Below are 12,582 nucleotides of genomic sequence, written 5' to 3'. Positions count from 1 at the left end.
AAAAAAAAAAAAAAAAAAAAGAAAAGAAAAGAAATACTAAGAGTTGGCTATTGCCATGAGCTTTTATAATTTGTATCATTTACAACTTGTGGAAAATTTGGTCTGATGGCCATACATGGCAGCTCCCAAATCCTGCACTTTGGGAGGCTGCTTGAGCCCAGGAGTTAGAGACTAGCCTGGGCAACAAAGCCAGACCTCATCTTTATAAAAATAAAAAAAATTAACTGGGCTGGTGCCTGTGGCTCAAAGGAGTAGGGCGCCAACCCATATACTGGAGGTGGTGGGTTCAAACCTGGCCCTGGCCAAAAACTGCAAAAAAAAAAAAATAATAATAATTAACTGGGTGTGGTGGCCACACCAGCAATCCTAGATACTTGGGAGGCTGAGGTAGGGGTATCTCTTGAGCCCAGGAGTTCACGTCTGCAGATGATAATACCCTAAAACTCTAACCTGGGTGACAGAGTGATACTCTATCTCTAAAAAATTCAGAGGAAATAAAAAGAGAAGAAAAGAAATATAGCTTGAGTTAGAAGCAAGCTATCTAACTCAAATGAAAGACCTTCACTATGGAGCCAATCTGCTCATCTTTGCTCCAACATTCCTCCATGTTTTGCCCATTTCTTCCCCTAACATCTTTCTGTATGGTGTATGGATGCAGAAAAGAATGTTGTGTTTTATTCAAGGAAAATCTATCTTAACTTTGGTTGAAATTATCATCACCCCCCTGGCTTTTATTTATTTATTTTTTTTTTGAGACAGAGTCTTCCTCTGTCGCCTTGGGCAGAATGCCGTGGTGTCATCATAGCTCACAGCAACCTCACACTCTTAGGCTCAGGTAATTCTCTTGCCTCAGCTTCTGAGTAGATGAGATTATTGGCATGCACCACTATGCCCGGCTAGTTTTTCTATTTTTAGTAAAGACAGGGTCTAGTCTCATACTCCTGAGTTCAAGGGATCCTCCTGCCTCAGCCTCTCAGAGTACTAGAATTATAAGGGTGAGCCACTTTCTCATGAAAGAAATATGAAAAATGAGAAAAAGGGGACTTTCAGAGGTCATAATATGCCTTTCTTTCCAGAGGCAACCAACGTATTTTTTACTCAACACATTATTATAACCTCCTATTAGTGTTAACTTGGATACCAGTTTGAAAATGCCAAAATTAAGTTTGTCACTAATCTATGACTTTCATTATCTATGGAAAAACTGGATAAATGCGAAAAAATTAGTGTCATAATTAATAGGAAGTCAAAGATTAATAAATTATTCAAGTAGCAAAGGGAGATTAGCTGGGTCAGTCTGGTGTCAAGGGAAGATTAGTGGACGAAGGGCAGGAAGCTGGATTCAGTCCAGGCTCCGCCATTAAGTAGACTCTCAAATCTAAGCAAGTCTTTCAACTCCCTGGAGTTCAGTTTCCTAACCTGTGAAATGAGGAAGTTGAATGAGCTCTTCTTAGGGTTCCTTCCAGCCCCAACATGCTAAGATTCTCTGAGGAGCAATAAATGTGGACTCACAGGAGGGCTGCTGTCTGCAGGAACCTCACTCACTGGAGCCCCTGCCTGCCAGCCTCCCTTCTCTGGTCAGGCCAAGCAGATCAGGTGGCTGGCAGAGGAAAGAAGCTGTAGCCTCAGCCCACCCCACCCCTTGTCAAAGCTGGGACACACACACACCCGTCGTGTCAAAGGTGGACACAGGGATCTCTCAGTCTCGTTTGTACCAACAGAATTCCAACCCAACTTCAAAATTAGCACTTGGAAGTTCTTTTGAGATTTCATGTTTCAAATTCCTTTAATAGTCACTGCCTGGTTTCTATTTCTAAGAGAACGGGTTTGATCTGAAACCATACAGATGAACTGACAAGGAGGATTTCTGGAAAGTGAAGGTTAGCTGTTGCACTAGATTATCACTGGGGAAAATTCGTGCACTCTTTCTCCAGGTAACTTAAAAATAGGAGATTTTCTTCAATTTCAGGTCTTTCTTAGAGGTGAAGAGACGACTAACTACTTTCTTAAAAGCCCCTTTTTAAGATTTTAAATTCTTTTTTTTGATCTTTATTCATGAGGGAGAGAGAAGTCCTCCTACTTCTGGGTAAGACTCAAATAAGGCCAGACAGACCCTGTGTCTGGTCAGCTTGGTTGAGCAGAGGTGCTCACATAGCTCAAAGCCTTGGGTTATAACCCCATAAGGACCAGGGCAGTTAGACCACAGACAGCAGTCATAATCACGTTGCCAGTGAATTGTGCCATCAGGAGATGAAAGGAAAGGGTGGGTAACATCACCACAACTCCAGCAGAGAAAACAGGGCCTCCCAACGCCTTTCAAGAACTCACCAATACGGCCAGGGACTGTGGCTCACACCTATAATCTCAACACTTGGGAGACTGAGACGGGTGGATTGCCTGAGCTCATAAGTTCAAGAGCAGCCTGAGCTATAGCAAGAAATCTAAAAAATAGCTGGGCATTGGGCAGCACCTGTAGCTCAATGGGTAGGCTGCCAGCCATATACACCAAGGCTGGCAGGTTTGAACCTGGTCCAGGCCAGCTAAAACAACAAGGATAACTGCAACAACAACAACAACAAAAACAAAAATAGCTGGGTAGGGCAGCACCTGTGGCTCAAAGGAGTAGAGCACTGGCCCCATATACCAGAGGTGGTGGGTTCAAACCCAGCCCCAGCCAAAACCTACAAAAAAAAAAAAAAATAGCTGGGCATTGTGGCGAGTGCCTGTAGTTCCAGCTACTTGGGAGATTGAGGCAAGAGAATTGCTTAAGCCCAAGAGTTGGAGGTTGCTGTGAGCTGTGCCATAGCAATATACCCAGGGCAACAGCTTGAGACTCTGTCCCACCCCCGCACCCCCAAATAGCCGGGCATTGTAGCAGGTGCCTATAGTCCCAGCTACTTGGGAGGCTGAGGCAAGAGGATCACTTGAACCCAGGAGTTTGAGGTTGCTGTGAGCTATGATGCTATGGTACTCTGCCCAGGGTCACCAAGTTAGACTCTGTCTTAAAAAAACAAAACAAACAAACAAAAAAACTCACCAATAATGCAAATAAAACAAAAGAGTTGCAGGTCAAAGAATACCCTGTTTGTTCAGAAGTGACACTTGGATTTGTTGAGGCTTGTGGTATCCCCTCTTCATTTTCATAGAAATGTTAAAACCCATTCTGAAGTAATATGTGGCAAGGCTCTGGCAAAAGCTGAAACTTTGCTCTAGAGAACACTCACCGAGTTATAGTAAACCACACCATCAGGGGCTGACCGCCGGTGCCGAGTACCACAGCCGTTTAGGGGAGACTCCAAAATGAAGTGGGTGCCATTCATCCTGGCCTTGCAGGTAGGATCCAACAAGGTGAGTTCCATCCCTGAGTAGCCATTGGCCTGAAACAACAACCACCAGAGACATACTGGGGAGCCCACGTGCGGTTCTCTGAGACACAGTTAACTCCTGCCACCAGGGCTTCCGGTCGAAGGCTGCCGGAGGCCTGCATCACGCCCCCCCATCACCTCTTCCCAGCCACCCACCTCTCAACAGCCCAAGTACTATGTTTATTAGCCTTGGAAATTCAGTAGCAAAATATTGACACACAAGGATCTGGAACCTCCCCTTGCTGAGAACAACAGGAACTGGCGAGAATCACTGCCAAAGGGAAGTAGGACCATCCAACTGAGAAAACAGAATCGAGTCTCTGGAGGTCAGAAGTGAAAGAGATAGGAGGAGATGATGGACGCAGACTTGGGAAAGGCGCAAAGGAGGCGGCCTCGCCTCTCTCCCGTAAGAGACTGCACTGACCTGAAAAGAATCTTTTTCTACAGCCACGATCATCTTCTCGTTGTCACATTTGACTGACAGGGCAACATCCATCCTCCCTTGCACCTCTTCCGGCTCTCGGGGGCCAGGAAACAGCTGTATGCTGGGGATGACAGGGTCCTTCGGCCGGCCATCTTCTCCCCCTTCCTTCCAGCCTCTCTGGGAGATATCAGGGAAAGGAAACGGGAGGCCTCCAATTCGGCCTCCCCCTGGCCGGACAGGTGGGTTCTGCAGGGCAGGCAGGGCGCCAGGGTCCAGCAGGATCTGCAGCTCAGGAGGGATGGTGTGAACTTCCTCATCTCTCATCTCCTCTGGGGTGACAGAAGGAAGAGCTTCAGCAGATCACTATCATCAGAGGCGGAACAGCAGCCATTCGCACACAATGGGCAGGTGCAAAAGCAATTAGGAGTCTGGAGGGCTGACCTCTCATCCTGACGCTCTCTCTAACTAGCTGAGTAGCTCTGGGCAAGTGGCTTACTTCTCTGTGCCACCATTTCCCAACTTTTTAAATAAAAGGCTTGGAATTAATCAGTGGCTCTCAACTTTTGTTGTACATTAAAATCGTTTGATGTACTCTATAGAATATTATATAGCTACAAAAAGGAATGAAATCCTGCCATCTGCAACAACACGGATGGAACTGGAGAACACTGTGTTAAGTGAAATAAGCCGAGCACAGAAAGGCAAGTCCCGCGTCTTCTCACTCATACGTGGGACCTAAATATGAAAACAACGATCTCATGGGGACAGAGCAGAATGATGGCTAAGAGTGGCTGGAAAAGGTATCGGGGAAGGGAGGATCAAGTAGGGATGATTAGATAAAGTACAGAGATAAAATGAACAGCATTTGATAGCATAACCAAGTGGCCATAATCAATAATAAGTGAGGGTATGGTTTAAAATAGCTGAAAGAGTGGAATTGGAATGTTCCTAACTTAAAAAAATAATAAATGCCTAAGATAATGGATATCCCAATTACCCTGATTTGATTCATTCATATTATATGCCTATATCAAAACATCACATGTACCCTACAATACACAATTATAGGTACCCATAATAATTTTTTTAATGTTTTAAAATCACTTTGAGAGCTTTTAAAAATATCCCTATGCCCGGGTTACACTCCAAGCCAATTAAAACTCAGACTTTCTGGGGTGGGACCCAATCATTACTATGTTTTAAGCTCTCTGTGTAATTACAAGGTGGAGAAGCATTGGGGTCGAAGATTTCTAGGGCCCTACAAGCTATAAAAATCCGTGATTCAACGAAGTTATTGGGGCAACATTCTTCCCTTCAAATGCCATTGAAATACTTTCCTTAAATCTAGAATTATTTCAAACAGTTTCTCTAAAGAGGTCTGAAAACAGTGTTGTGATTTTTAGATTATTATTCACTGTCTTCTTTTTAACTACTAAATTCTAACAAGTCTCTGAGCACCTTAGCCTTTTACAACCTAGTCCCTATAGGGAAAAGAAAAGAAAGAGCTACTTCAGCTCACTTACTGCTTTTAAAGGAAGAGACAGATTTCCATATAATTGATATTGAGTATTCTGTCGTATTTTCAACAATTTAAAAGAAATACAGTAGAATGTCCATAGTTAACCACCTCCTTAAGTTGACCTAATTTTCATAGACTGGACGTGCACCACATGTACGTATCAGGACAGTAGATCTCGTTCCTTATGTTGACCACTTCCATGTGTTGACCAGTTTGTTATAGTCCCTTGGGTGGTCGACTTACAGAGGTTCTACTGTAATAATTTCCCTGGTCTTCTCTACATCCACTATCTAAAGCCAACAGATGTATGTCTGAGGTCAAATCCATCTCAGTGACAGCCAGAAGTGAAGCTGACAAGTGGGCGTGATCTCTCAATATAACTCTTTAAAAGAGATGTCACAACTGTGTGGGTTCAAAAGAAGTCACACCACAAGAATTTTACATTTATTTTTTAACAAAAATCTTTACAACAACCCTGTTAAGGTAGGTCCTACTAATATTTTCTCCCTATTGCAGGAGAGGAATCTGAGGCTAAGGGATTAAGTGACTTCTCCCCAAACAGCGAATAAATGGCAGAGTGAGGATTTCGGCCTGTACTCCCGATCTTTATTCTGTCAGCATTATGCTCAGCAGTGATACCATGGGGTGGGGAACAAACAGGTCTGGAGATAAGAAAACTTTATTAGGCTCATTCAAAAAGGTATTAAGTTTTTGACTTCTGTTCCATCAAACAGTAACTCCCGCCTGCACTCTGGGTAAGAAAGCCCAAGTGTGAGTCCTCAGGACCACTTTCCTATAAGATTCAGCCTCTGACTGTGGCCTTTTTTCCTGTGGTCTTAACTGTCTGTATTCTCAGTCATAAATAGTCATTGGATGCCAGACAGAGAGAGAGAACTAATGTAATTATGCTAAAGATGATCTATAACAATATTCTCTGATACACAACCAACTACTGAAAAGCTATATTAAAGACAGTTTCCTGGCTCCGTGCCCATAGTACATTGGTTATAGCACCAGCCACATACACTGAAGTTGGTGAGTTCGATGCCAGCTGGGCCAGCTAACCAACAATGACAACTGCAACAAAAAATAGCCAGGCATTGTGGTGGGTGCCTATAGTCCCAGCTACTTGGGAGGCTGAGGCAAGAGAATCGCTTAAGCCCAAGAGTTTGAGGTTGCTGTGAGCTGTGATGCCACAGCGCTCTACTGAGGGCAACACAGTGGGACTCTGTCTCAAAAAATAAAATAAAATAAAATACAGTTTCCCTAAAAGAATCTATCATAATTCTAGATAATTTTAAGCCTTCTAATAAAAAGCAGTCATACAAATTATTAAATAGAAAAATAATACCCTATAAAATGAAATGAGAGCTCCCCACTGTAAAGTTTCATTTGGGGGATATTTTTTACACAACTGAAGAAAACATGGCACTTACCATTGTTGTCAAGCTGAAGGTGAAATCTATTAGCCACAGGAGCCATTGTGTACGATGTGACTGGACTATAGCCATTGTCCAAAGCCCACCTGATCAGCTTCCCCTGGGTTGAAGGAATGTCATCTCTTATCGATTTGGTCATTGTCATGGATCTTTCACTCTCTTTCCCAAAGCCAATACTGTTGGGAGCCTGAAGATAACAGCAAAATTTTACTCATGAGTCTCAGATTCAACAGTGTTTTACATGATAATAACGATTAATATCCGAAACAAAAATAAATTCTACATTATATGTGAGGGAATTATTTATTCTTTTGATCTCTATTTTCCTAGGGCTAAGAAAACTGATGTGAAAACCTTTAATAGCAGATTAAGAAACACTGATGCAAAATGTCTGATCATACCATTTGGGTCTTATGTTGATAAAAATAATACAACATCATGTAAGTAGCTAGATACTGAGTACACCTAGTCTGTAACCACAGAGTTAGTGTAATGTTTAAATTATTAACACCCACACCAAAAATGTATGACAAACTTTCTCCTCTTATTTCTATTTAAAATTATGTAGGAAGTATACAAATGTACCTGGTACACTGCTCAAAAATGCCCATCCTTCTACTTCCTGCACTCCTGGATTTAAATGAAAAGTGACACAATCTAGTACAAGTTATGTATCAATTAGTGACAGGGATATGTTCTGGGTGATGTGTCATTAGTCAATTTCATCGTGTGACCATCCCAGAGTGTACTTACACGAACCTAAACAGTATAACCTACTGTACGCCTAGTCTGTAAGGTATAGCCTAGTGCTCCAGGCCACAAGCCTGAACAGCCTGTTACTGTGCTGAATACTTTTGCAACTGTAACACATGGCAGGTACTTGTCTTCCTTACATATCTAAACATAGAAAAGGTACAATGAAAAGATAGTAGCATCACCTTATGGGACCACTGTAATATATGCAACCTACTGTTGACCAAAACATCATTATGTGGTGTGTGACTGTATTTCAGTGTAAAGATCAAACTATTAAATTCAACTTGATGAAACAACCAATGTTTACATCTCATCTATAATTTATGATCAATTTAGCAATCCTAGAATTGTATTCACTTGCCAATTCTATTAACTGAATATACTGACATTTTATGTTCTAAATAGTAATTAATCTAGGTTGCCATGCCTCTAAATGTCAATATTTTATCCAGTAATACAAGTTGGTCATAAGATTAGGTTTTACTGGATAATTAGTTAGAAAATCAAAATGATAGAAATATTTTCCAAAAGTATACAAATGGACTTGGAAGGTCAACTTCTATACCACCTGCTGACTCTCACAGTGCTGATCTTGTCGGAGGGTGAGGGAGCTGAATGCTGCAGTGGGGACCCCCAAAGAGAAGGCAACAGATTTTCAACAACTGCTCCGACAGGGTTGGCAAGCCCTTCCAGCACGCAGATTAGGCCATTTTCACGCTGTATGAAAATCACTTTAATTTCCATGCCCAATGATTTTCTCCTGCATACATGCAGCATTTTTTCCGAAATTCTTCATTTGTTTCCCATTCTGTTTGCCCCTAACATGACTAAATATTAATCCTTTCCCACTGCAAAACCATAAAAGATTTACAGACTCTAAGTTCCTCTTGGCCTGTTTGGTTGTGGGATATTGGCTGAAGACACACATTTCAATTCAAAGCTTAAAGGATCTCACCTCGTACATTTTCCTATTACTCAAAGTGCTTATTTGTCGGAAAACTGCCAGATTTACCAGTCACAACAACTGCGCACAAAGGAACCAGACAGAGCTTTAACCAAGTCCTGCAGCCATTTGTAAACTCAGTTCAACAGATTCAGAATACTTTAACTCTTATTCCAACTCGCAGTAAGGAAGGGAGGAAGAAAGGGAAGGAAGGAAAGTAGAATGAGGTAAAGAAGGATCCAATTTGTTCTTAGAACTTTTTACTCATTTAGTCAGTTTCTTAGACACAGCTTCTTCCAGCCTTTAGAAGCAGCATGTCGTCTGGATTGGCTGGAATCACACCACTGGCCTAAACGATACTGCTTGGCCTCATCTGCCCTAGTTTTTTATGTTGTTTAACAGCTGAGAAAATATTGTATTTCCAGAATCCTATCATCATAACTTCCACCTGTCCTTCTGTACCAATACAGAATGATCTGTTTACACCTTTCCACATTAAATCCAGGTGCCATACATCTCGTAGTGATGATCCCTCAGAAAGTAAAAAGCTAGACATCCATCTTTACATGTGCAGAGCAGCAAGGCTTGGGACAATGGCAGGTGAGGTGGTTCCCAGAATTCACCAAATTCCTCACCCTGTATTTCTGGGAGTCTCCAGCCTTTTTCCAATTTTAGTGGAGCTGTTCTAAATGAGGGTGTTCAAAGAGGTCTCCAAATACCATCATCAGGTTTTGCAGCCACATCCTCGTGCAAGGTGATGAGCTAGGTAAAAAGTCTAAATGCCTCCACGTCCCCCAATATTTGCGTCAAAACTGATGGTACAGGGGAGAGGGTGTTGAGGGAAAGGGTTGGCCAGAGGGTATGGTGCATCTTCCCACTAGGACTTTAAAAATGTTCTTTTCTAAGAACAAACTGGCCCTCAACTACCTTGAAGTCCTGAGGCCACATGAAATAATGTAGGAGAAAACTTTTAACAAGTTTACTCCATCTATTGTGCTTTGAAGGTTCTTCCTACCAAGAAAGTGATTATGCACAGTCCATCATGGACCTGAGGGAAGAGCCAGAGCTGGACAAGGCAATGTGGACACCTCTACCCGCAGCACACATGCACGAGCCACCCGCGTTTAATGGTTCTCTTCTCTAAATTTACTCCATCAGGTTCCTTGTAATGTCCCTAGTAGACATCTTTCTTTGTTTTCACCTAGTTTGGAGAAGTGCTCTGTTGTTCTTATAGACATACTCTTCAGGGGTTCCTTATGGAAGGCAGATGAACCCCCTTTATTATGCCCGGCGCCATGCTGAGAGCTTTACATGTATTATCTTAATTCCCCTCCAGAATATAAGATGTTACTATTCCTTTTTTAGAGAAGGAGAAGCTGAGACTCACAAAAGTAGCACATTAACTGAGACCTCCATGTGCCGGCTATGTGCCCGTCGTGTCTACAGCTTTAGATGAAATACCCTGCAGGCCCTCAACAAATACAGTAGTTGTCAAATAAATGAATGAATAAGTGAATAAATTCAGCTAAACCTCATAATAACTCTCACGATGAGTTATCATCCCACGGTGAGCTATCCCAATATCTACTGGGAATAATGACAAGTAGAGATGGGATTTAGATCTAGTCCAGTCCGGAAAGCCAAGATTCTCTACGCTCTGCCAAAGTAGAGGAAATGCCAGAAACAGGTCTCCATAAACCATTTCCCCCTTCCTAATTCACACCTTTGCAAGAACAGGTACCTTTCCCTCATAGCACAGTCAGAATTCACAACTGAAACAGGGAGTGGAGAAGTCACAAAGCATGAAACCGACGGGGAGAAGAAAAAAGAACATCGTGAAACATTACCTAATTGTTAAGTAATGTTGTCATGCATTGTCCAAAATTGGCCTGGAACAGGAGTCCAGCCAAGGAGAGGAATATAAACAGACCTTGCACTGGGATGAGCCATCTCATTTCTAGCCACTCTGATTCATGTGAGAGATGGGGACATTCCAAGCAAACTCCAGGACTGCCACAGACCCGGCACACACGCTCAGGGACAGAAAGAGGCACTAAAGGGTCAGGGCGAAAGAATATTTACACAAGAACTCCGGCAGGGAATTAAAATGCACTGTGTGTTTTTGCCTTTCAAAGCATGATTCCTTTTCCTGTTTTTGTTATTCTGAAATTAAAAACATTTGGTTGCTGTGCCAGGCAGCAAAGGCAGCAGACATCCCAGGTCACCAACACGCCCCATGCCATGCTAGGGAAGGCAATCAAAACAACTCTGACGTTCGACAACCACGGCTGGGCTTTGGGCTCCACCCCAAATTAATGTATCACCGTTACACATGATGGCACATTGGGATCCTCTCAAAGTTTAAAGAAAAATATACCCACAGGAACTAGACATGATTATTTTAAAATTAAGATGTGTGTGCTCATGGTTTTGCCTGCTGCCCCTGGTGAGTACTTTTTACATGTTTTTGCTGGGAGCTGTTGGCTTTGCTCACTGTGGTATCACATGGAAGGTGCCCTGAACGGATGAATAGTATATCTAAACCAAAGACATCCCTCTCCTGAAATGTAGAAATCATAAAACCTACTCCAGTTGATTCAATTCAAGTACTAAAAGAGAAATTGCCACATTTTAAATTGTATTTATTTTATTTTTTTTTCTTGAGACTGAGTGTCACCGTTGCCCTCGGTAGAGTGCTGTGCTGTCACAGCTCACAGCATCCTTGAACTCTTGGCTCAAGTGATCCTCTTGCCTAGCCTCCTGAGTAGCTGAGATTATAAGTGCTGACCATGATGCCTGGCTAGTTGTTCTATTTTTAGCAGAGATGGGGTCTCACTCTTGTTTAGGCTCGTCTTGAATGCTTGAACTCAGGCAATCTACACATCTCAGCCTCCCAGAGTCCTAGGATTAAAGGCATGAGCCACCATGCCTGGACTTATTTTTATTATGTATTTGTTTATTTATTTATTTAGAGACAGAGTCTCATTCTGTCACCCTGAGTAGAGAGCCATGGCATCAGCCTGCCTCACAGCAATCTCAAACTCTTGGGTTCAAGCCATCCTCTTGCCTCAGCCTCCAGAGGAGTAACTGGAACTGCAAGTATCCACCATAATGCCTGGCTAATTTTTGTATTTTTAGTAGAAATTGGTTCTTGCTCTTGTTCATGTTGACCTTGAATTCTTTTTTTTTTTTTTTTTGCAGTTTTTGGCTGGGGCTGGGTTTGAACCCACCACCTCCAGCATATGGGGCCAGTGCCCCACTCCTTTGAGCCACAGGGACTGCCCTGGCCTTGAATTCTTGAGCTGAAAGGATCCTCCCATCTCAGCCTCGCAGAGTACTAGGATTACAGATGTAAGCCACCACACCTGGCCTGGTCAATTTTTTATTTTATTTCTTAAGAAAGATAACTCATATGTCAGGCATGGTGGCTCACGCCTGTAATCCTAGTACTCTGGGAGGCTGAGGCAGGTAGATTGTTTGAGTTCAGAAGTTTGAATTGGCCTGAGCAAGAGCGAGACCTCATCTCTACTGAAAATAGAAAAACTAGCAGAGCGTTGTGGCATTCCCCTATAGTCCCAGCTACCGGGGAGGCTGAGGCAAGAGGACTGCTTGAACCTAAGTTTTTTATTTTTAGTTAATTAATTCCATTTTTTTTTATAGTTGGGGATTCATTGAGGGCATAAGAAACCAGGTTACACTGATTGCACTTGTAGAGCCTACATTTTTGAGGTTGCTGTGAGCTATGACACTACAGCACTCAACCCCAGGACAACTACGCGACACTCTTGTCTCAAAATAGAAAAGACAACTAATAAAAATTTGAACCCACAAGATATGCTAAATACGTGATTATTTTTAAAAATGGAGAGAAGGATTTTTTTTTAACTTCCAATATAATTCACTCCAGTATTTTGCCAAACAGATAGTCCCTAAACATATTTGAGATAAGATTTATTTTACCAAACTTCAACATTCAACTTTTCAGGAAACCAGCTACTGTTTACCTATCATGCCAACCAGCTAAGCCTGGTAAGTACATTGCCTTCATTAAACAGAAGGCTTAGGGAATAGGCTGCAGTATACTTTCCTAAGGCTTAGGGAATAGGCTGCAGTATACTTTCCTAAGGCTTAGGGAA

The 12,582-nt window shown here is 42.4% G+C and overlaps 1 protein-coding gene across 1 annotated transcript in view; it reads right to left on the bottom strand.

Annotated features, from left to right (window-relative positions):
• TGFBR3 (transforming growth factor beta receptor 3) overlaps positions 1-12,582 on the bottom strand; it is a 124,165-nt gene that overhangs the window by 36,547 nt on the left and 75,036 nt on the right. Inside the window, exons 6-8 of the mRNA XM_023509879.1 lie at positions 6,745-6,934; positions 3,790-4,118; positions 3,225-3,377 (exon numbers count right to left, since the gene is read on the bottom strand). Of these exons, the coding sequence (XP_023365647.1) occupies positions 3,225-3,377; positions 3,790-4,118; positions 6,745-6,934 (672 nt within the window). The remainder of the gene's footprint in view (positions 1-3,224; positions 3,378-3,789; positions 4,119-6,744; positions 6,935-12,582) is intronic.

Source organism: Otolemur garnettii, unplaced genomic scaffold (assembly GCF_000181295.1).
Source record: "Otolemur garnettii isolate 467f Iridium unplaced genomic scaffold, OtoGar3 scaffold00010, whole genome shotgun sequence".
NCBI lineage: Eukaryota > Metazoa > Chordata > Mammalia > Primates > Galagidae > Otolemur > Otolemur garnettii.
This window is presented reverse-complemented; position numbering and strand designations above follow the sequence as displayed.